At 33.3% G+C, this 25,594-nt stretch overlaps 8 protein-coding genes across 8 annotated transcripts; all 8 read left to right on the top strand.

Moving 5' to 3' along the window:
* Window positions 1-1,386: 1,386 nt before the first annotated feature.
* On the top strand, window positions 1,387-2,295 carry LOC140043608 (trace amine-associated receptor 6-like). The gene has a single exon (XM_072088129.1). The coding sequence runs from the start codon at window positions 1,387-1,389 to the stop codon at window positions 2,293-2,295; it is 909 nt and encodes a 302-aa protein (XP_071944230.1).
* A 6,247-nt stretch (window positions 2,296-8,542) lies between these two features.
* On the top strand, window positions 8,543-9,618 carry LOC140043420 (trace amine-associated receptor 7h-like). Its single transcript, XM_072087929.1, has one exon. It carries the CDS (start codon window positions 8,674-8,676, stop codon window positions 9,586-9,588), a length of 915 nt encoding a protein of 304 aa, XP_071944030.1. The 5' UTR covers window positions 8,543-8,673; the 3' UTR covers window positions 9,589-9,618.
* Window positions 9,619-12,209: 2,591 nt separating this feature from the next.
* LOC140043606 (adenosine receptor A3-like) lies at window positions 12,210-13,166 on the top strand. The gene has a single exon (XM_072088128.1). The coding sequence runs from the start codon at window positions 12,210-12,212 to the stop codon at window positions 13,164-13,166; it is 957 nt and encodes a 318-aa protein (XP_071944229.1).
* A 1,209-nt stretch (window positions 13,167-14,375) lies between these two features.
* Window positions 14,376-15,332, top strand: LOC140043605 (trace amine-associated receptor 6-like). The gene has a single exon (XM_072088127.1). It carries the CDS (start codon window positions 14,376-14,378, stop codon window positions 15,330-15,332), a length of 957 nt encoding a protein of 318 aa, XP_071944228.1.
* Window positions 15,333-15,981: 649 nt separating this feature from the next.
* On the top strand, window positions 15,982-16,935 carry LOC140043603 (beta-4C adrenergic receptor-like). The gene has a single exon (XM_072088125.1). It carries the CDS (start codon window positions 15,982-15,984, stop codon window positions 16,933-16,935), a length of 954 nt encoding a protein of 317 aa, XP_071944226.1.
* Window positions 16,936-18,118: 1,183 nt separating this feature from the next.
* LOC140043601 (trace amine-associated receptor 9-like) lies at window positions 18,119-19,072 on the top strand. Its single transcript, XM_072088123.1, has one exon. The coding sequence runs from the start codon at window positions 18,119-18,121 to the stop codon at window positions 19,070-19,072; it is 954 nt and encodes a 317-aa protein (XP_071944224.1).
* Window positions 19,073-21,877: 2,805 nt separating this feature from the next.
* On the top strand, window positions 21,878-22,789 carry LOC140043600 (trace amine-associated receptor 8b-like). The gene has a single exon (XM_072088122.1). It carries the CDS (start codon window positions 21,878-21,880, stop codon window positions 22,787-22,789), a length of 912 nt encoding a protein of 303 aa, XP_071944223.1.
* A 740-nt stretch (window positions 22,790-23,529) lies between these two features.
* LOC140043419 (trace amine-associated receptor 6-like) lies at window positions 23,530-25,466 on the top strand. Its single transcript, XM_072087927.1, has one exon. The coding sequence runs from the start codon at window positions 23,769-23,771 to the stop codon at window positions 24,684-24,686; it is 918 nt and encodes a 305-aa protein (XP_071944028.1). The 5' UTR covers window positions 23,530-23,768; the 3' UTR covers window positions 24,687-25,466.
* The last annotated feature ends 128 nt before the right edge of the window (window positions 25,467-25,594 follow it).

Here is a 25,594-nt window from a genome sequence, read left to right as displayed (position 1 = left end):
GGTACAATCTTATTGATCGTAATGTATTCCAGAATTGTTTTAGTAGCAAGGAAATGTAAGAAAAAGAAAGTCGGTACGGTAAGCACACGTAATCTTATTCGTAAACGATACAAAGCAGCTAAAACAAGTGCCCTGATCATCGTTGCATTCGCTATTGCGTTTTTGCCTTATGCTCTGAAACCGGTCCTATATTTCATATATCAACCGTCAGACTTATTGTATTGGTATGATCTGATTGCAGACGTTCTTGTTTATATGAACTCTGCGGTGAATCCGTTTATATATGTTTGCCGTCTACAACAATTTTCATGTGCTCTGCGTCGTCTTTTAAACAACTGTTCTACTAGAGCTTGAAAATTAACGACCGAGGTTTGTCTCTAATATGCCTACCGACGTCATTTCAGACACAATCGTACCAGTATGTCGCGCGCTGTAAAGTGTACAAGGATTTGTTATCAAGATTTTGTTTTGCTTTATCTAGGCCTACAATATTTTCATCTTTAAGATAAACTTGCTTGCTGTTCTGTATTAACGTTTGTATTTAGCTTAGGTAATTTGTTATAGTACATTACTAGGTCAGTGTTGTTAATGATTTTTAAATGCGATTGTTTGGTAAACAAGCATAAAGCTCTGTCTATACTATCAAACAATTTTGATGTGCCCAAATATGGTAGTGGTATGACATCATCGTATCCATATAGTATAGGTGCATCACAATTTTTTGTCACATAAAATTTAATAGTGTAGACAGAGCTGAGTTGAGACCATTACGTCATTTTTTTTTTATTCTGAACATTTAGCATCCATAAACTAAATCGTTAAAAAAAATTTAAATATTTAAAGTAAGTTGACACTGACTAATAGGAAGATTGGATTTAAATGCAACTTTTTAATTATCATGTTTATTTACCTTATGAAGCAAGAAGTGTGGTTCAAACTGTAATTATTTCCTCATTCAGTTCAATATGCGCAGATGTTGATAGGCCTACAGTTAAATGTCCTGAATAAAACCTTAAAACACTGTTGTTGCCAAAAATGTTTATATTTTGTAATTTTAAGTAAGCGTATGTACAGTAATCAACTGTGTTTCATTATTTGTTTTATATCTTGTCTGGGTTTGTTGCGAAGATAGGATCAAATTACCATATTCTGTAGCAGTTTTTGTTTAGGCCTATACTGATTGGTTGGAGTTTATTAAGTTACTATTTATTTTTTTATATTACTACATGTACATTTGTTTCAGGAAATTTGTTTGATAAAGTGTATCAGGAATTGCGTGACATTATTTACTCGTTAGATGTTAAATGAAAAGGTTGGTTTTGTTATGTAACAAGTTGATTCAATACATTTTTATTTATAATAATCTCACTGTGTATTCTGAACACAATGACTGGAAGCAACAATGCAACCACAGACGAAATGAGAGATAATTTAATCTTTGTTCTATCCGTGTATACACCATTGGCGTTATTTATTATTGCTGGGAACGCACTTGTTCTTTTTTTGATTCGACAAACTAAAAGTTATGACAAACCTCAATATGTTTTACTAAGAAGCTTAGCGTTTGTGGACCTACTCACAGGAATTATCGCCGTACCTATGCATATGTGGACTGCTATCTTACAGAAGTCTCTCTTCGTACGGAATTACTGCCACTTGCAGTACATTCCTTCAGTGATTTTTGTCCCAGTCTCTTTTTTCCACCTTCTGTTAATCACCGTAGATCGCTACATTTCTATTGTGAGCCCGCTACAGCATCGTCAATTTATGCAACTCCGTAAAATCTACTCTGCCATTGCTATTTCATGGATTATAAGTTGTTTTTATGGCATGGTAGCATATTTCGGAAAACTAAAAAAGATTGAAGGAATTTTCTTTTGCTACCAGGTGGATCAACGTGCTCATACAGCTCAAAGGTACATTGCTTTATGTCTTGTGTCGATTGGTACAATCTTATTTATCGTAATGTATTCCAGAATTGTTGTAGTAGCAAGGAAATATGAGAAAAAGAAAGTCGGTACGGTAAGCACACGTAATCTTATTCGTAAAAGATACAAAGCAGCTAAAACAAGTGCCCTGATCATCGTTGCATTCGCTATTGCGTTTTTGCCTTATGCTCTGAAACCGGTCCTATATTTGATATACCAACCGTCATACTTGTATTGGTATGATTTGATTGAAGACGTTTTTGTTTACTTGAACTCTGCAGTAAATCCGTTCATATATGTTTGCCGTCTACAGCAATTTTCATATGCTCTGCGTCGTCTTTTAAACAACTGTTCTATTAGAGCTTGAGGTTTGTCTCTAATATGCCTACCGACGTCATTTCAGGCACACTCGTAACAGTATGTCACTGCAAAGTGTCACGGATTTGTTGTCAAGATTTTGTTGTGCTTTATCTACTACTGTATATTTTCATCTTTAAGATAAACTTGCTTACTGTTCTGTAATAACGCTTGTAGTTAGCTCAGGTAATTTGTCATAGTTCATATTGATTTTTTGTACACGATTGTTTGGAAAACAGGACCGTTACGTCATTTGCATGTAGTCATTTTGAAAATTGAACATCCATACATTAAAAAGTTTTTTTCCAATAAATGCAAGAAATATTTAAAGTAAATTGACACTGACAAATAGGAATATTGGATTTAAACGCAACTTTAAGTTTTGTTTATTTACCTCCTTATGAGGCATACTGTAGCAGTGTTGTTCAAATTGGAATTAATTCCCCATTCAGTTCAATATGTGCTAGATGTTGATTGGACACAGTTAAATATTGTTAAACCTTAAAACACAATTGTTCCCAAAATGTTTATATTTTGTAATCTTAAGTTAGCCTATGTATAGTATTCAACTGTGTTTCATTATTTTTGTTTAATATCTTGTCTGGGTTGTTGCGAAGATGGGACCAAATTAACATATTCCGTAGCAGTTTTTGTTTATACTTCCGATCGTTTGAAAACAATACGCAGCAATTAAAAAGATCCTAACATTTATTTTCATTTATTTATTTGTCATTATTTCGGACTTATCAATAGAAAAAAAAAGGTACAGTTTACAATAGATAGATCTATACACTAAATTGGAAATATCTAAACACCAGATGTCTGAGCACCATGTTTAAAATATGTAAGCATCACACATTAAACTTGTTAGCAAGGAACTGTTTAGAGTTTAAACACATACTTTTAGATTAATTAGATAAAGTAACGAGAATTTCCAGCTTATCACAATGTAGTTGACAACATACAGTGATTTTTCCACATCGTTAATGCTTTAAAATTGATAAAATAAAAATATCTGAATTCATTGTTTTTGTTTTTTTGTTTTTCAATATATTATAATATATGTTTTAGAAAAACCTCAATAAATTTCGTGTTTTTATAAGATAACATTATACTGAAACTAACTGAATATTATGCTGTGCTTTGTATGAATAATTAAAGAGTATAAGGAAATTTGAAAATTGTTGTTTTTATATTGTTTACAGTATTATTATTTAATAGTTTTTTAAGGAAATAAAATGAATTGTTGATTGTTGTTGATGCATGAACTGTGTGGTACAGTATATCCACTGAATAATTATCTGTGACTAGTGGTTTTCAAGATATAGAGTAGTTATTAAAAAGTGGCCGCCATTTTTAATTATGCAAATTAAAGGCTTAGATGGCCGAATTTCGTAATCAACGGGAGGTCGAAATATCCTAAATCAAGGGGATCCAAGCTTTTTCCCAAAAATGCCATCATATCATGTGATCACAAGTATTGAAAATAGGTGGTATTTTTAAAAGCGACTGCGATTACATTTTTTTTTATCAGAAATTGTATCAAATGGGCTGGAGAATTTCTGGCTGCGGAAACCCTATAAAAAAAACGACCTCACACTTTTTAAATAAGTAACAGTTTTGCGGATTCGAACTCGACTGTGCTTAGCATTGATATCAATGGCCACGTTTTACTCACTGAGATAACCGTGAAATTACGACATTATTATTTTTTCTTTTTTTACTAAAATATAATGTTCTTTTCTTAATGACATTTTATAACATAATCATTTAGTAACATATTCATTTCATGACATATTTATTATTTAACATATTTATTTCTTAACATATTCAATTCTTAATGTTTTCATTCCATAACATATTCATTTCTTTACATATTAATTTCTTAATGTATTCATTTCTTAACATATTTATTTCTTAACATATTCATTTCTTAATATATTCATTTCTTAACATATTCATTTCTTAATGTATTAATTTCTTAACATATTCATTTCTTCACATATTCAGTTCTTAATGTATTCATTTCTTAACATATTCATTTCTTAATGTATTCATTTCTTAACATAAATACATTATGTTCCAGATGTAATTAATTAAAACTCCACCGATTCAATCAGTCGATACGGTTGGCCGGCTGCCGAGACTAAACATTATTTTAATTTGGTGGCCCGACATGGTATTTAGATCCGGCCATTGCGGTACACAACATAGAAGATTGCGTAGTTGATACGTGACGTAACAACTCGTAAAACATAACCGCTGGGACGTCAGATTACTGGTTTTTTTTTTGCCTTTTTTAAAGTATTTATCCATAAAATTCAGGAAAGTGAGATAGCATATTGTGTGCGGCCCATCAGGAAACATTAGTGTGCCAAATGTGAGCACGTACCATTCAGCAGTTTCGGTGGAAATACGTGACATTACGCGACCAATTTAGTAGCATTAATATAGATATAAAAAGAAGAGAATTACACAATTCGGTATTTTTTCAAAAGGATGTCGTCCTAAGATAGCCAAATGGCTAAAGAAGAATTAAAAGGTGTACTATCTCAAACGACGCGAGTTTTGGTCATACGGTTGAGATAGAAATGTTGAGTTATTTCTAATAATAAATTCATGGAATCATTAGCATTACGTGCACGCATTGTAGGTCCATACAGATTGGTTGTTAGTTAGAAGAGGTTGTGGTTTTATGAATAATAGATTCTAAGGAAAATTACACATTTTATTTCTGATATTACGGTTTGTTTTTATAAGGATTTCAATTGTTTGATACATGGAATCAGAAATCTGTGGTATATTGTTGATTGGATGTTTGTTACAGGAAAAGGTTGGTTCAACGTTATATAACAAGTTGATTCAATATAATTTTTATTAATATTATTACTGTATTCTGTACACAATGGATGAAATGTATATGAGCAGAAATGTCACAACTGACGAAATAAGAGATAATTTAATTGTTTCTCTATCAGTGTATATATCATTGGCGTTATTTATTATTGCAGGGAACGCACTTGTTCTTTTTGTAATTCGACAAACTCGAAGTTTTTACCAACCACAGTTTATTTTAATAGGAAGCTTAGCGTTTGTGGACCTACTCACAGGACACATCCACGTCAAACAGCGAAAATGGGACATTAAGTGTTCCGAGAGCCGTTTTCATTGTTTAAGTTAGCCGGAGCCTTTTTCGATTGGCTATAAATAGAAAGTTCCCGAGCATTTCGAGCGACGCGAGTTCTGACTTCCGTGTTTTATAGGCTGTCTAAATTTCCCTTTTAACGGATTTATATTAAATTATATTGTTGTTTGATTTATTTCTGTTTATTAAGAACATTTATATTAAACAAAAACCACAACAATAGTAATTTTAGTTGATTATGGATTAATTGATTCGAATTCTAACTAAGATAAACGTCTAAGCCAAGTGTAAACGTAAACAAAGCGAGTCATACGGCGAAAACAAAAAAGTGAAAACTAACTAATCTGTTAAAATAAAACATTAATTTGCAATTTTTAAATGAAATTCTGAAAACGCTATAATACTATAGTATTATATTCATTTTCAAAGATTTCCAAATATAAGCTTGGGGTTATTTTTCAAACAAATTCTATAAGGAGTTGAAGTGTATTTTGAGCGAAAGTGCGGTGCGCGTAGGCCTAGGAAGACGCGGCAGGGCTGGAATACTCGTTTCCTTAGGCGACGAGAACGTCGGAAGATGCGCTCTATCATTGGGCTCTCGATTTTAGTTCTTGTTCAGTGGATGATGCAGAATCTTATAATATGGGCTTATAAATTTTAAAATAAAGTGCTGAACTTTCATTTTTCTTAAAATTATGAAGATTAGTGTGAAGTGAGGACTGTCTGCATGCCTGAACGGTTGACTTGGTAAAATACTGAAAAATCAGTAAATTAGTTAGGCCTAGCTAGGCTAATTAATTAATGTACAGTATATAATGTCATTATTTTTATGAATAGAGCTAAACCTACTAGTAGGCTTACTAGTAATCTCATAATAAATCTGTTAATGTCACCTGTCACTAACATATGATTGATTTAAGTACAGTATATGCTGAAAATGTTTACTTTTTATCGGAGCTAAATAAAATGAAATTCCATGGTTCCCTGCTTTTTATTATAATAATGGAGCAATAAATTAAATACAAATACACACCAATTAACATTTTAACTTTTAATATTATCACAAATTTCACCTTAAAAATCAGACAACAAGTTTTCTACATCAACTTAGCTAACATCTTTTGTACTAAGCCTAATCTTCAAAAGATTTTCTTTACTGTAGTAGGCCTATTACCATTATTTATTTGCCGATTTGAAATGTACATTTAAACTTTATTAAACTACTGCACAACAACCAACCGCCACTTGAACCTTTAAATAAGTAAATTAGGATAAGTTAAAGTTTTTAAAAAATAAAATGTCTTTTTGGCAATACATATCTATAGATATCCATTATTACAGTATTAATAGTGCTTTTTCACATTATATGCCAGAGGTAAATTAATATGACTCATAAGAAATTGTTGTTGATTTAATGCTATTTGTATTGAAGTATGTAGAACAATCCTCTGTGGTCTGTAAAAAAAAACAACATTCAATTAATAATAATCATTATTTAATTATATTTGTATATTTTACTTATTTTCTTAGGCCTATAAACAACGCGCGCCCGACAATGAACACGCGCCAATAATGCACGCACTACCCCACTATTATAGGCTAAATTAGACGAAATTTTAACATTCGAATAGCCTAAAATTGTTTAAAAAACATCGGTGTAATTCACCCTTGTTTCGCACAAATATAATGGGTTCGTCGATTAAAAAACAATATCACGTGCTTCGTAGATGCCTTGTCGAAGGTTTTCATGAATTATTCATTAGTAAATAAAACCAAAAGTTCCAATTGGCCAGTTTGCAAAAAACTAAGAATTACTTTTCAAAACAAAGTTGCTTCCGGGTGGTAATTGTCCACGCTGTCTCGTGTGCAAAAACGATTGGCTGCCGATAGAGGGCTCACTACTTTTTGTCCCTGGTGAATCGAGTGTGAGGAATGATCGCAGTACCCATGTTTATGTCCTTTTGGCACCTTCTGTTAATCACCGTGGATCGCTACGTTTCTATAGTGAACCCTACAATATCATCGACTTATAACTCTCCGTAGAATCTACTCTTCTGTTGTTTTGGCATGGATTCTAGGTTGTTTGTACGGCATGATACTACTCTTTGGGGAAATGAACAAAATCGAGGACGCGTTTCTTCTGCTATGAGTTGGATCAACGCGCCCGTATGGCTCAAAGTTTTATAAGTTTAGTTATGGTGTCGATTGGTACAATCTTGCTGATTGTAATGTATTTCAGAATTGTTTTAAAGGCAAGGAAACACGAGAGGAACAAAGCACTTACTTCGATATCTGCACGTAAGGCTGTCCATAAAAGATTGAAAGCGGCTAAAACAAGTGCTTTGATCGTCGGTGCTTTCGGTATTACATATTTGCCTCATGCTCTGAGACCGATCGTATATTTTGCATTCGGGTACCAAAGGTCAGACGTATATTGGTATTATCTGATTGCAGAAGTTCTTATTAATATGAACTCTGCGGTGAATCCTTTCATATATTTTTGTCGTCTGCGAACATTTTCATGTGCTCTACGCCGTCTTTTGAACAAAACGTACTGTACCACATCTAAAACAACAAACTAGAAGTGTTTTCAAGAGACATGCGCAGATCTCTTTTTATTGCACTATCGTCTACCTAATGCACTCTCTGCGAATATAATTGCAAAGATGTAATAGTAATGCTTACGATAAAAGAATAGGATTAACATTTTAAGGTAATGTGCTATACTATTATACTGTGCTATAGTAGATATGAAATAAAATTGGTAGGCAACATAGTACCGTATTGGCCTATTATATATCTACATTGTAAGGCCGTGTTTCCACAGCCAAAAATTAACCGATAATTAACCGATACAAATTAACCGATAATTATCTGATTTGAATGAGATAATTATCGGTTAATTTTTCTCGAGCGGAATCAGTTAAACCCCGTTTCCACAGAAACTTTTATCGGTTAACTTTAACAATGCAGGGATTGTTTTGTAAGATAACAATGCAATATAACAATTGTAACTTCTAGAAAAAAAAAGATACAGTATTTTTGTTTAGTGTACTTTATTGTATATTTTGTAGATCTATAAGGAAATGATTTGTTAATACGGCCCCGGAAATGTAGTACATTGCCCTTATAGTGATTGGATATTATTATACCTGTTGCAGGAAATGGTTCGTTTTATATTTCATACTTCATACTATCACTTTTAATTATTGTTACTAGGCCTACTTTCACGTTTTGTACACAATGGACAAAACTTTCACAAACAGAAACGTCACGACTGACGAAATGAGAGATAATTTAATATTTGTTCTATCAGTGTACATACCATTGGATTTAGTTATTATTGTTGGGAATAGTCTTGTTTTGTTTGTATTTCGACAAACTCGAAGTTATGACGAACCACAGTTTGTTTTACTGGGAAGCTTAGCGTTTGTGGATTTACTCACAGGAATTATCGCAGTACCAATGTATATGTGGGCTTGTATATTAAAAGGATCTCACTACCCAGACAGTATATGTGAGTTGCAGTATATTCCTACAATAACCTTTATTGCAGTGTCTTGGTTCCACCTTTTGTTAATCACCGTGGATCGCTACGTTTTTATCATAAAACCGCTACAATATCATAAAATTATAACTCTCCGTAGAATCTATTTATCTATTGCTATCTCATGGATTATGGGTTGTTTTTACGGCATAGTAAACTTGTTTGGAGGAATTAAGAAGATTGATGGCATTCTCTTCTGCTATGAGATGAATGGACGCGCTTTTGAAGTTCAACGTTATATAGCTTTAGTAATGATGTCTACTGGTACAATGATATTGATGATAATGTATTTCAGAATTGTTTTAGAAGCAAGGAAACATGAGAAAAACATAGTCAGTATTCCAGTCCGCACACGTAAGATTGTTCGGAAAAGATACAAAGCAGCTAAAACGAGTGCTATCATCATCGGAGCATTCGTTATTGCGTTTTTGCCTAGTGCTCTGAAACCGGTCTTATATTTGGTATACCAACCGTCAGACTTGTTTTGGTATGATCTGATTGTAGAACTTCTAGTCAATATGAGCTCTGCAGTAAATCCGTTTATATATGTTTGGCGTCTACAGCAATTTTCATGTGCTCTGCGTCGTATTTTAACTAATTTTCTACTATAGTTTCAAAGCGAAAAACCGATGCTGGTCATATTGCTGGACATTTTTGTGTCAAGATTTTTCTTTATTTATTTTCATGCTTAAAAGTTGATAATCTTACGCTGTTCTGTAATTAATGTTTTAGGATAATGTGTAGCCTGCTCGGTAATTGTCATGCCTATTCTAGTAAGTTCCATTATTAGGCTAAGGACAGGAGTTAATGATATGCAAACTTGAGAAAACTCTGGTAATTACAATTTGCCAAAGTTACTAGTGTAGACCAGTTGACAAACTTCGGCGAACATCTGTCTATTAACAATATTTTAACATTGACCTATCATTTTTGCAATTTGATATGTTTTTCTGTAGTTTTATTGCCTTAATTATGCCAAAGCAAAATGATTTTCCATTTTAAGTGAACCAACAAAATGTCTTAATCTTTTGAAAACGTTAAGTCATGCACCACAAAGCTGAAAATTCCGTACAAATAAAATGTTGGTGTGTTTATAATATTAAGGAAATGAATTGTTTGATACTACATGGAATCAGATTGCGTGTCAAAATAGGCCATTGATGATTGGATGGTATTAAATTAGAGGAAAAGATTGGTTTTACTATAGATAATAACAAGTTGATTCAATACCATCTTGATTTATAATAATATTACTGTTTAATATATGTTAACTACACTTTGTGAACAGAAGTCCAACATGCATTTTTATAACTTTATTAATCTTTGTTTGTATTCTTGGCTCATTAAGCTTCTATCTTCTACAAATGTAATTAATTTTATGTACACATTTTCTCGGAAGACTTGCTGCAAACCAGACGATATGGTTTTGATGTATTTTACTGTAATTGTAAATTCTTTTTTTTTTTTTTTTTTTATCTTTTATGGGTCTCTCTCATCTTTATTCATTCAATCTTTATTCATTCAATAATGTATATACAAAATTCATTATTATATAATATAATAAAATAATATCATAGAAGAAGTTGTTAATATAAGACAGCACACAAATAATCTTTTTATAGTACTGTATATAAATATTGCACATACATTAAAGTAAACTTTATAATATTATACCTTATGAATATTGTTTCAAAAAAACATTCATTTTTTTATTTATACAATTTTTCAGGTAAGTAATACGTTTAATTATTTTCATACATAATTGTTGTTTATAGCATTGATAATATGTATATTCTTATATTTTTTTCATTTATAAAGAGATGATGAAGTGAGGCATATTTCCATTTATTTAGTTGTTTTAATACATTAGCTTTGTATATGCTTAGCAAACCAATTAAAAACACATGATCTACATAATTATGTATTTCCAGTGCCAAGTATTATATTTTTGAAATTTGCCTCGATATTGAATTTAGTTATTGTATGCTCATTTATGTAAAGCCACAAATGATTTGCCTCTGCACATTAAAAAAATAAATGTGCATCATCTTCAACACAGTCGCATTGTGGACATTTGTTTATGTTTACATTTTTCCATATACATAACCTCTTTCTAGTTGGCATAATTCTATGTAGTAACTTAAAGTTAATTTGTTTGAGCTTGTTTTCCTTAATTAATTATATTTTACGCTCCCAGGTTAATTTCCAATCAATTGTAGTATTAAAATACAACTGCCATTTTATTTGACATTTTGGTTCTATACCTTTTGTTCTAATAAAACAGTTATACATTTGCTTACTTGTTATTTTACATAATTTAGTAGCAGACTGAATTTTGTCCTGTATTGTATTTTCATTTTTTGACTTAATAACGTCTTTCCATTCTTGTGGAATGGCTTGTAGTAATGTGTGAAATTCTGCTATCCAATTTGATTTTGAAATTAGAATTTCAAGTAACATATTCGAATTAATGAATCTATTACCAAAAACAATATCTTTTATTTTTCTAATACCGGATCTTATCCAGTTTCTATACAGTAGTGATAGGCTGTTATAACTTATAAATTTATTTCCCCAAATGTTTTGTTCTAATATGATGTATTTTACTGTAATTGTAAATTCTTAGTAAAATCTGTAGAAAAAAAATCCATTCAGTTGGTATAGGCTTCTACTGATTGGATATTAATATTTCAGGAAAGGGATTGTTCTCTCAATACCATCTTGAAAAAAATATATTACTTTACATTCTATACACAATGGATGAATATTTTACAAGCAAAAATATTACGACTGACAAACATTGGTGTTTTCTTGGTTTTCCAGTTTCAGAAAATGGTGGTGTAGGAATACCAACGAGTCAGGCACTGTACTAGACTACCATATCCTATACCGAGTTTAACATATTTTACTAGAATTGAAACCCGTGCAGTTTGTCTCAATCTTCTGAGTGTATTTTCTTCTTTATCTTCTTCTCTGCTAGTAACATTAATTACCGGTTCGGTTTAACGGCCTTATTTTTTTTTCAAATATTCATTTATTCATCCTATAACAACAGAGAATTACTCGCATTGGAAAAGATAATTAAAATATGTTAAAATGTACAAGATACAAAAGATTGTACGTTTTGAATTTATCAATTATCTACAGGAAACGGTTGGTGCAATAGGAAGCCAATTAATGTTATCATTCTTAATATTTAATTAATACTAAAGTACTTCACATTCTATACACAATGGATGAAGTTTTTACAAGCAGAAATGTCACGACTGACGAAATGAGAAATAATTTGATGTTTGTTCTAGCAGTGTACATACCATTGGGTTTAGTTATTGTTGTTGGAAACGCACTTGTTCTTTTTGTAATACGACAAACTCGAAGTTATGACGAACCACAGTTTGTTTTACTAGGAAGCTTAGCGTTTGTGGACCTACTCACAGGAATTATTGCCGTACCAATGTTTATGTTTGCTTGTATCTCACGCAGATCGCTCTTTTTACAGAATTTTTACGAGTGTGAATTACAGTATATTCCTTCAACAATGTTTATCACAATCTCTGCTTGGCATCTTCTATTAATCACCGTGGATCGCTACGTTTCTATAATGAAACCGCTACAATATTATAATCTTGTAACTCTCCGTAGAATCTACTTTTCCATTGTATTCTCATGGATTATAGGTTGTTTTTACGGCATGGTACAATTGTTCGGGGAAATGAAAAGGATTGATGGAATTTTCTTCTGCTATCAAATGGATCGACGCGCTATTGAAGTTCAACGTTATATAGCTTTAGTAATGATGCCTACTGGTACAATCTTATTGATGATAATGTATTTCAGAATTGTTTTAGGAGCAAGGAAACATGAGAAATGCATATTTAGTATTCCAGTAAGAACACGAAAGGTTGTTCGTAAAAGATACAGAGCAGCTAAAACGAGTGCTATCATCATCGGAGCATTCATTATTGTGTACTTGCCATATACACTGAGACCAGTGGTACACTCCTTAGGATACCAAAGGTCAGACGTGTATTGGTATGTTCTGATTGGAGATATTCTAGTCAATATGAGCTCTGCGGTGAATCCGTTCATATGTTTGTCGTTTACAACAATTTCTATGTACTCTGCGTCGTCTTTTTATCAAAACGTCTGCCACAGCCAAAAATCCAGTAAGCGATATTTGTCAGTATAGGCATGTAAGTTTGTATCAGGCCCCACCATGGATGAATGAGAGAACGGCTTGTATTGGCGATAACATTAAAGAACAATCCAATATGTTAACCTATGCTAAATCACTGCTGTCAATCAAACAGGCTTTTTGCGAATTAACTGGTTATACCGTAAAATGGATACCAAGAACGAAACCGCCATTTCACCAGGCATACTCCTACAGATGGTTACTACACTTTGTGGACAGAAATCCAACATGCATTTTGATAATTTTATTAATCTTTGTACTCATTCAGCTTATATCCTCTACAAATGTAAGTTTGTCCACATTTTCTTGGAAGACTTGCCGGAAATCAGACGACTTGGTTGTGATGTATTTTACTGTAATTGTAAATTCTTAGTAAAATCTGTAGAAAAAAAATCCATTCAGTTGGTATTAGGCTTCTACTGATGGGATATTGATATTTCAGGAAACGGGTTGTTCTCTCAATACCATCTTATATATTACTTTACATTCAATGGATGAACATTTTACAAGCAAAAATATTACGACTGACAAACATTGGTGTTTTGTTGGTTTCTTCTAATCAATATGAGCAATATGAGTAAATCCGTTTATATATGTTTCAGGAAATGATGGTGTAGCAATACTAACGAGTCAGGCACTGTACTAGACTACCATATCCTATACCGGGTTTAACATATTTACTAGAATTGAAACCCGTGATGTTTGCCATATATCTTCTAAGAGTATTTTCGTCTTTATCTTCTTCTCTGCTAGTGACATCAATTACCGGTTCGGTTTAACGGCCTTATGGGTTTTTCAAATATTCATTTATTCATCCTATAACAACAGATAATTACTCGCATTGGAAAAGATTATGATAATGACAATTATGTTGAAATGTACAAGATAAAAAATATAAACAAGTTGGGGAATATAATATAACTGTTGATCTCTCATTTCTTCCTATCGTACAAATTGCAGTAAACTTTCGGATAATGTTTAGTTGATAACCTGTCTTAATTTTTTTTCTGCTGGTCAACAATATAATATTCTGATACAGTACGGTACTTTGTAATATGAAACATACAGATTATAGCTTCTGATATTTGTGTTTGTTTACTGTATTGGTAAGGAAATGAATTATTATTATTACACGGCCTAGAATTGCAATGACTCTCTTTATACCATCAATTTTAATTAATATTACTCTAAATTCTGTACATAATGGATGAAATTGTTACACTCAGAAATATTACGACAGAAGAAATGAGAGATAATTTGATTTTCTTTCTATCAGTGTATATACCATTGGATATAGTTGTTATTTTTGGAAACGCGCTTATTATTGTTGTAATTCGGCAAACTCGAAGTTATGACGAACCGCAATTCATTTTATTTGGAAGCTTAGCGTTTGTGGATCTACTCACGGGAATTATCGCCGTACCAATATATACGTGGGGTTGTATCTTACGGAGATCTCTCTATCTACAGGACATTGATGTATGCGAGTTACAGTATATTCCTTCAAAGATCTGTGCTTCTGTCTCTTGGTTCCACCTTATATTTATCACCGTGGATCGCTACGTTTCTATAATAAAACCGCTACAATATCATAAACTTGTAACTCTCCGTAGAATCTATTTCTGTATTTCTATCTCATGGATTATAAGTTGTTTTTACGGCGTGATACAATTGTTCGGGGAAATGGAAAAAATTGATGGAATTTTCTTCTGCTACCAGATGAATCGATTCGCTATTGAAGTTCAACGTTACATAACCTTAGCTATGGGGTCAATTGGTATAATCTTACTGTGCACAATGTATTTCAGAATTGTTTTAAAAGCAAGGAAACATGAGAAAAACATAGTCAGTATTCCAGCCAGTACACGGAGAGTTTTTCGGAAAAGATACAGAGCAGCAAAAACGAGTGCAATCGTCATCGGAGCATTCATTATTGTGTACTTGCCCTATGCCCTGAGACCAGTCGTATACTCGTTCGGATACCAACGCTCAGACGTGTACTTGTATGTTTTGAGTGCTGAAGTTCTAATCACTATGAGTTCAGCTGTCAATCCTTTCATATATGTTTGTCGTCTCCGGAAATTTTCATCTGCTCTGCGTCGTCTTTTTAACAAAGCGTCTGCCACAGCTAAAAATCCAGAAAACGAGATTTGTCTGTAGACATACCTTTTTTCAAGCCCTATCATGGACGAATGAAAGAAGGATTTGTATCATCGACAACATCAAAGAATAATCCAAACTGCCTATTTAATTCGTTTCAGTTCTAAAAAGTCACTCGCTGTAGGCCTACCACTGCCAGTCATATTTTACTAGAGTTAAAACCTGTGTAGTTTGTCATCATCAAGACCACTAAAAAGCAATGTTGTTTCAAAATCTACCGGATTATCTTCTCTGCTAGTAACCTAACATTGAATACCGGTTCGGTGGTGTTATAGCTACATTGGGTTTTCAAAGATTCAACATTATTCATCCTATAACAACAGAGAATTACTTGCACTGGAAAAGAGATATATGTTGATGACAATTATGCTAACAAGTCTAAAAAGTATACAAGATACCAGGGAAGAGTTACATTAATTTAACTCTTCCTTGAAGATACAAAAGATAAACAAGTTGAAGAAATTAATCTTTGGTGTTGGTTAGATAACTACTGTAGCCTTCTTGAGATATTGTATCTGGTAGATCCATAAGGAAGTGAATTATTGATATGACCTATAAATGTAACTTAATACTGATACCTGTTGCTGGAAATGATTTGATTATTTCATACCATCATTTTTAATTAATATTACTCTTCATCCTGTACACAATGGACGAACTTTTTACACTCAGAAATATCACGACAGAAGAAATGAGAGATAATTTAATTTTTGTTTTAACAGTGTATATACCATTGGATTTTGTTATTATTTCTGGAAACGCGCTTGTTCTTTTTTTGATTCGACAAACTCGAAGTTATGACGAACCACAGTTTGTTTTACTAGGAAGCTTAGCGTTTGTGGACCTACTCACCGGAATTATCGCCGTACCAATGTTTATGTGGGCTTGTATCTTACAGAGATCTCTCTACCTACAAAACATTGACTTATGTCAGATACAGTACATTCCTTCAAATATCTGTATTTCAGTATCTGTGTGCCATCTTCTGTGCATCACCGTAGATCGCTACGTTTCTATAATGAAACCGCTACAGTATCATAAACTTGTAAATCTTAATAGAATATACTTCTCTATTGCTTTGTCATGGGTTATAGGTTGTGTTTATGGCACCGTGGAGTTGTTCTGGGCAATGGAAAAGATTGAGGGAATTTTCTTCTGTTACCAGATGGACCAACGTGCTATTGATGTTCAACGTTACATTACTTTATGGATGATTTTGACTGATACAATTTTATTGATCATATTATATTTCAGAATCTTTTTAGAAGCAAGAAAACATGAAAAAAGAATTGTCAGTATTCCAGTCAGCACACGTAGGATTGTTCGTAAAAGATTCAAAGCAGCTAAAACAAGTGCCCTTGTCATCGGAGCATTCGGTATTACGTTTTTGCCTTACGCTATGAAACCAGTCCTATATTTGGTATATCAACCGTCAGACTTGTATTGGTATGATTTGATTGCAGACGTTCTTGTTTATATGAGCTCGGCGGTGAATCCGTTTATATATGTTTGTCGTCTACAGCAATTTTCATGTGCTCTGCGTCGTCTTCTAAACAAGTTTACTACTAAAGCTTCAAAATCAACAACCGAAGTCTGTCTCTAAGACTTCTTTTTAGACACAATCTGCATGTCGCTGCAAAGTGTATGCGTATTTATTTTTGTTTTGTCTTGTTTAAAACCACTTTTATTTCTTCACCAGTAAAAATGTTCATTTACAATGCATTGCACTTAATATTAATGTAATAATGCAGTACAACTGACATTATTGTTTAACTTTCAATTTTTATTATTAGTGTACGCGTATTTATTGTAAAAAAAAATTGTTTGCTTTTTCTACCATTTTAATCATAAACTTGTTTACTGATCTGTACTTAATTTGCAGCTCAATAATTTGTCGTATGATCAGTTCATATTACTGAGGCCAGTCGTTCACTTTTATTGATTTGTTATTGCACGTGACTATTTTGAGAAAAAAAAGCGCGAATGAGGAGTTTAGAATTAGAATTGCACATAATTATGTAAACTAAATAGTTAATTCAAAAAAGAAATTAATTTGACATGGTAAATATAATGAAATATTGGATTTAAACACAAGCTTTTAATTGTCATACAAGTATTTTGTTTTGAATGAATTCCTCATTCAGTTCAATCTAGTGTGCACGAGGGCATTTCAACATGTAGTTACAACATGAAGAAACGTATGTTCTCCATTTAGCTATGTCTGCTGCAGTTCGAGGGGCTGTGTCAAAAGTCCTCTTCCTTCCAACCTTTTCACTAGAGTTCTTCTCCATTTCTCTGAGACAGGCCGGGCCTCGATTTATCTTCCTCTTTTAGGTATACTTGACTGTAGTCGGACAACATGCAGTAACTTTCTTTAGGCTTATATATAATGCGTTATGGTTGGTAAAATAAAAATATCTGAATTCAGTGTTTTGGAAATTTGTTTTGTTTTTGTCAATATGTTATATATCACAAACATAGATATTTTGTGCGTAGGAAAATTGGTTTCGTGTTCTCAACTTTATTCGGATTTAGACAATAACCGAAACAAGCTGAAATGCAATACTTCGTATGAATAATTAAATTAAAGCTTACAGATATCAGTGCTTGTTTACAGTATTATTTTATATTACGGAAATAAATTGTTGATGCATACAGTAAAAGAGTTGATGCAGTATCCGCTGGTTGGGTGTTTTAATTGGAGTAGAGGAAAAGGTTGGTTTGACTATATACCAAGTTGATTCAATACCATTAAGTAATTTCATATCCTGGATCCCATGAACACAATGGATGAAATGCCAATACGCAGAAATATCACGACAGACGAAATGAGAGATAATTTAATTTTTGTTCTAACAGTGTATATACCATTGGATTTAGTTATTATTGTTGGAAACGCACTTGTTCTTTTTGTAATTCGACAGACTAGTAGAAGTTTTGAAGAACCACAGTTTGTTTTACTTGGAAGCTTAGCGTTTGTGGACCTACTCACAGGAATTATCGCCGTACCAATGTTTATGTGGGCTTGTATCTCACGCAGATCTCTCTACCTACAGAATAATTGTCACTTGCAGTACATTCCTACAAAGGTCTTTATTGCAGTGTCTTGGTTCCACCTTTTGTTAATCACAATGGATCGCTACGTTTCTATAATAAAACCACTACACTATTATAAACATATAACTCTCCATAGAATCTATTTCTCTATTGCTTTGTCATGGATAATGGGTATTTTTTACGGAACCATGGAAGTGTTCTGGAAAGTGGACAAGATTGAGGGCATTTTCTTCTGCTACCAGATTAGTCGACGCGCTATTGAAGTTCAACGTTACGTAACTTTAGTCTTGGTGGCGATTGGTACAATCCTGTTGATGATATTGTATTTCAGAATTGTTGTAGAAGCAAGAAAACATGAAAAAAACATAATCTGTATTCCCGTCAGCACACGTAAAATTGTTCGTAAGAGATCCAAAGCAGCTAAAACAAGTGCGTTGGTCATCTGTGCATTCGGTATTACGTTTTTTCCCCATGCTCTTCAACCGGTCGTATATTTACTTGTACACCAACAGTCAGACATGTATTGGTATGTTCTCATTGCAGAACTTCTTGTCAATTTGAGCTCTGCGGTGAATCCGTTTATTTATGTTTGGCGTCTACAGCCATTTTCACGTGCTCTGCGCCGCCTTGTTAACAAATCGCCTATTACGGCTACACTATCAACAACCGAGACTTGTCTTTAAAGGGAAATGTACTTTTCCAATTACAACTGACATACACATCGATGGCAGGTGTACATAGGTAATGTATGTCTCCATTTTGTTTTGCTTTATCTACTTTTATACTTACAAATAAACTTGTTATTTAACAAAATCTTTATACAGGATTACACAGGTAAAAGAAAACCTGTTCTGTAATAACGTTTTCGAACGGGATAGGCTAGCCTTGCAAAAAAAAAAACGTACGGCAGCTAAACAAACAACAAGCGAGACTTATTTTCAGTAGAGACATGCTTACGTTTTTGCATTGGATATCTAAACATCGCAGTGTTTATAAAATGGTAGCAAAAAATGTGTTTAGGGCCTAGAGTGTCCATATATTTAGAAAAATAAATGGGAATTTCCAGTTTTCCACATGCAGTTGACAACATACAGTAATTTTTCCACATGCGTTAACATTTATAAAATAAAAATATCTGAATTCAATTTTTTGGGGAATTTGTTTTGTTTTGTCAATATATTATATCTTATATACATACATATAATGAAATATAAAATCTCAATTAATTTCGGGTTTAGACAGTTGTTTGATTGTTTTTACAAGATATCATGTAATAATGAAACAAACTGAATATGTAATAGGCCTACTTTGTATGAATAATAAAAAAATATTAAGGAAATTTCCAAATTTTAGAAAATAGTTTTATAAGGAAATGAATTGTTGATGCGTGAACTGTGTGCTACAGTATATCCACTGATTGGGTATTCTATGCAGCATTCAACTTTTTCAGGTGTCACATCTACTTTTCTTAAGATAGTTTTTGAAAATATCCCTGTTGTCACAGTTGACACCAGTAGCCTATAATACATGATGTTGAATAACATGATCTGAAATTAAAAATAGCTGTTTGATAGACAAGTTCAGAGTTTTGGGAACTTGTCTTGCTGTCAATGCTTCTCATGTATTTATATGTCCTCTTTAAACCTTGTTTATGCGTAAGAATACATGTCATTTGTGATTACAATGTATCAAGTAATACCGCAACAAAAGAAGAAAAGATGTGACATTTGTATGAATATATTATATAAAAGGAAGGAGAATTATACAATTCATGATGAACCCTTAGTGACATTGTTTGCGTATTAAGGAAATTTTCTACATAGTCTCTAAAGCTTGGTTCCCACTAGTGACGCAACGCAAGGACGTAACGCAACGCAAGTGAATTGACCAATCACAAGCGATGGCTTATTCGCTTGTGATTGCTAACTGTCTATAACTTCGCTTGTCATTGGTTAAAACGCTTGCGTTGCGTTTACGTCCTTGCGTTACGTTCTAGTGGGAACCAAGACATTGTTTGCGTATTAAGGAAATTGTCAAATTTTAGAAAATAGTTTTATAAGGAAATGAATTGTTGATGCATGAACTGGGTGGTACAGTATACCCACTGATATGGGTGTTTAGTTGGAGGAAAAGATTGGTTCAATATCATCTTGTTTTTCAAAACAGTAATTACATATTCTTGACATAATAGTTGAAATGCCTATAAGCAGAAATATTACGACTGACGAAATCAGTATATATACCATTGGCATTAGTTATTGTTTCTGGGAATGCACTTGTTTTGTTTATTCGACAAACTCTACGTTTTGACAAATTCATTTTACTAGGAAGCTTAGCGTTTGTAGACCTACTCACAGGAATTATCGCCGTACCCATACATATATGTGGGCTTGTATCTTGCGTTACTTTTTAGTCGCGTGGAAGCGACTCTATAGTTCACTATGTCGGTCGGTCGGTCTGTCTGTCGGTCTGTCGGTCTGTCTGTCTGTCTGTCGGTCCGGTATCACTATGCGTTTTATCGCTTTCTGACCTTATCTTGATATCAGTTTAATCTAGCTAGGTCAATTTTTCACAGTATATTCCTTATGGCCAGGAATCAATGTGGTTATGTTTTCACGGTGCGCAATAAAAAATTACGCGGTCTACGCACGATTTAACGAAATCACGTTTGTAATCATATCTTCACAACCATGAATCACAATTAAATAAAATTTGGTAATAATAAATTTCAGGGCATAAATCATCATATGGCAATACAATTACGTGCGTAGCGCATGTAACGCATGCGTACGCGCGCTTAACATTTTCAAAATTTATTTTCGATGAAATAAGCGTTTAAAAAATTGCCATGAGTGCGCATATTTTTGCGCGCGCACTGCGCGTTAAATGTTATTGCGCACTCTTTTTGCCCGATTTCTGTTTTCTTGACTTACTTTTCAACTTGAAATTACGTTATACGAGCACGTCGAAAGTGACAGGCTACGCACGTGTAAATTAAAAAAAAATAAATGTTTTTAAACATTTCAACATTTTTAAACATGTTCAGTAATTTCGGTCAGTATAGTTCACTATGTTGGTCGGTCGGTCTCTCTGTCTGTCTGTCTGTCGGTCTGTCTGTCGGTCTGTCGGTCTGTCTGTCGGTCCGGTATCACTATGCATTGTAGCACGCGACTTAATGGCTGTTGGCCTTGTTTTATTTTGAGTTACTTCTAGTTCATTCATGAAATTACGGAATTATGTGCACGCACTGTGGCCCCTCGTATTGGATGTTAGAGTTACAGGAAATTGGTTGTGGTTTATTAAGTTATTACATTTTATTTTTGATAATACTGTTTTTGTTTCTGGGAATTTGTTTGATAAATAGTATCAGGTAATTACGTAGCATGATATACTCGTTAGCGGTTAAAGGAGAGGGTTGGTTTTCGTTATATAACAAGTTGATTCAATACCTTCTTATTTATAATAATCTCACTGTGTTTCTGAACACAATGGCTGGAAGCAGCAATGCAACCACAGACGAAATGAGAGATAATTTAATGTTTGTTCTATCCATGTATATACCACTAGCGTTATTTATTATTGCTGGGAACGCACTTGTTCTTTTTTTGATTCGACAAACTAAAAGTTATGACAAACCTCAATATGTTTTACTAGGAAGCTTAGCGTTTGTGGACCTACTCACAGGAATTATCGCCGTACCAATGTTTATGTGGACTGCTATCTTACAGAAGTCTCTCTTCGTACGGAATTACTGCCACTTGCAGTACGTTCCTTCAAACATTTTTGTCTCAGTCTCCTTTTTTCACCTTCTGTTAATCACTGCGGATCGGTACGTTTCTATTGTGAGCCCGCTACAGCATCGTAAATTTATGGAACTCCGTAAAATCTACTCTGCCATTGCTATTTCATGGATTATAAGTTGTTTTTATGGCATGGTAGCATATTTTGGAAAACTAAAAAAGATTGAAGGAATTTTCTTTTGCTACCAGGTGGATCAACGTGCTGATACAGCTCAAAGGTACATTGCTTTATGTCTTGTGTCGATTGGTACAATCTTAATGATCGTAATGTATTCCAGAATTGTTTTTGTAGCAAGGAAATATGAGAAAATGAGAGTCGGTACGATGAGTACACGTAATCTTATTCGTAAAAGATACAAAGCAGCTAAAACAAGTGCCCTTATCATCGTTGCATTCGCTATTGCGTTTTTGCCTTGTACTCTGAAACCGGTCCTATATTTGATATATCAACCGTCAGACTTATTGTATTGGTATGATCTGATTGCAGACGTTCTTGTTTATATGAACTCTGCGGTGAATCCGTTTATATATGTTTGCCGTCTACAACAATTTTCATGTGCTCTGCGTCGTCTTTTAAACAACTGTTCTACTAGAGCTTGAAAATTAACGACCGAGGTTTGTCTCTAATATGGCTACCGACGTCATTTCAGACACAATCGTACCAGTATGTCGCGCGCTGTAAAGTGTACAAGGATTTGTTATCAAGATTTTGTTTTGCTTTATCTAGGCCTACAATATTTTCATCTTTAAGATAAACTTGCTTGCTGTTCTGTATTAACGTTTGTATTTAGCTTAGGTAATTTGTTATAGTACATTACTAGGTCAGTGTTGTTAATGATTTTTAAATGCGATTGTTTGGTAAACAAGCATAAAGCTCTGTCTATACTATCAAACAATTTTGATGTGCCCAAATATGGTAGTGGTATGACATCATCGTGTCCATATAGTATGGGTGCATCACAATTATTTGTCACATAAAATGTAATAGTGTAGACAGAGCATTCATAAACTAAATCGTTTAAAAAAAATTTAAATATTTAAAGTAAGTTGACACTGACTAATAGGAAGATTGGATTTAAATGCAACTTTTTAATTATCATGTTTATTTACCTTATGAAGCAAGAAGTGTGGTTCAAACTGTAATTATTTCCTCATTCAGTTCAATATGCGCAGATGTTGATAGGCCTACAGTTAAATGTCCTGAATAAAACCTTAAAACACTGTTGTTGCCAAAAATGTTTATATTTTGTAATTTTAAGTAAGCGTATGTACAGTAATCAACTGTGTTTCATTATTTGTTTTATATCTTGTCTGGGTTGTTGCGAAGATAGGATCAAATTACCATATTCTGTAGCAGTTTTTGTTTAGGCCTATACTGATTGGTTGGAGTTTATTAAGTTACTATTTATTTTTTTATGTTACTGCATTTGTTTCAGGAAATTTGTTTGATAAATTGTATCAGGAATTGCGTGACATTATTTACTCGTTAGATGTTAAATGAAAAGGTTGGTTTTGTTATGTAACAAGTTGATTCAATACATTTTTATTTATAATAATCTCACTGTGTATTCTGAACACAATGACTGGAAGCAACAATGCAACCACAGACGAAATGAGAGATAATTTAATCTTTGTTCTATCCGTGTATACACCATTGGCGTTATTAATTATTGCTGGGAACGCACTTGTTCTTTTTTTGATTCGACAAACTAAAAGTTATGACAAACCACAGTTTGTTTTACTAAGAAGCTTAGCGTTTGTGGACCTACTCACAGGAATTATCGCCGTACCTATGCATATGTGGTCTGCTATCTTACAGAAGTCTCTCTTCGTACGGATTAACTGCCACTTGCAGTACATTCCTTCAGTGATTTTTGTCTCCGTCTCCTTTTTCCACCTTCTGTTAATCACCGTAGATCGCTACGTTTCTATTGTGAGCCCGCTACAGCATCGTCAATTTATGCAACTCCGTAAAATCTACTTTGCCATTGCGATTTCATGGATTATATGTTGTTTTTACGGCACCATGGTATTAGTGTTCGGAAATCTAAAAAAGATTGAAGGAATTTCCTTTTGCTACCAGGTGGATCAACGTGCTCTTGCAGGTCAAAGGTACACTATTTCATGCGTGGTGTCGATTGGTACAATCTTAATGATCGTAATGTATTCCAGAATTGTTTTTGTAGCAAGGAAATATGAGAAAATGAGAGTCGGTACGGTGAGCACACGTAATCTTATTCGTAAAAGATACAAAGCAGCTAAAACAAGTGCCCTGATCATCGTTGCATTCGCTATTGCGTTTTTGCCTTATGCTCTGAAACCGGTCGTATATTTAGTACCGGAATACGGAGAGTCACGCTTGCATTGGTATGATCTGATTGAAGACGCTCTTCTTTACATGAACTCTGCGGTGAATCCGTTCATATACGTTTGGCGTGTACAGCTATTTTCATGTGCTCTGCGTCGTCTTTTAAACAACTGTTTTACTAGAGCTTGAGGTTTTTCTCTAATATGCCTACCGACGTCAATTCGCACACTCGTAACAGTATGTCACTGCAAAGTATCACGGAGTTGTTGTCAAGATTTTGTTGTGCTTTATCTACTACTGTATATTTTCATCTTTAAGATAAACTTGCTTACTGTTCTGTATTAACGACGTTTGTAGTTAGTTCGGGTAATTTGTTCATCATAGTTCATATTACCCAAGGTCAGGAGTTTCAGTATTTTTGTTGATTTTTTGTACACGATTGTTCAGAAAACAAGAATTGAGACCATTACGTCATTTGCTTGTAGTCATTTTGCATAAATGCAAGAAATTTTAAAAGTAAATTGACACTGACAAATAGGAATATTGGATTTAAACGCAACTTTTTAATTATCATGTTTATTTACCTCGTTATGAGGCATACCGTAGCAGTATTGTTTAAATTGGAATTAATTCCTCATTCAGTTCAATATGTGCTAGATGTTGATAGGACACAGTTAAATGTTCTTAAACCTTAAAACACAATTGTTGCCAAAATGTTTATATTTTGTAATTTTAAGTAAGCCTATGTACAGTATTCAACTGTGTTTCATTATTTTTAATAATGTCTGGGTTGTTGCAAAGATGGGACCAAATTATCATATTCCGTAGCAGTTTTTGTTTATACTTGCGATCGATTGAATACAATACGCAGCAATTAAAAAAGATCCTAACATTTGTTTTCATTATTTTGGACTGAGCAATAGATATATCTAAACACTAAATTGGAATTATCTAAAGGTCAGATGTCTGAACACCATGTTTAAATTATGTAAACATTACACATTAAACATGTTAGCAAGGAAGTGTTTAAAAAGTGTTTAGAGTTTAAAAACATACTTTTAGAGTGTAGGTCTAAACGATTAATTAGATAAAGTAAC

Source organism: Antedon mediterranea, chromosome 3 (assembly GCF_964355755.1).
Source record: "Antedon mediterranea chromosome 3, ecAntMedi1.1, whole genome shotgun sequence".
In the NCBI taxonomy this organism is placed as follows: domain Eukaryota; kingdom Metazoa; phylum Echinodermata; class Crinoidea; order Comatulida; family Antedonidae; genus Antedon; species Antedon mediterranea.
Note: the sequence above shows the minus strand (reverse complement) of the source record. Positions and strands in the feature narration are given on the sequence as shown.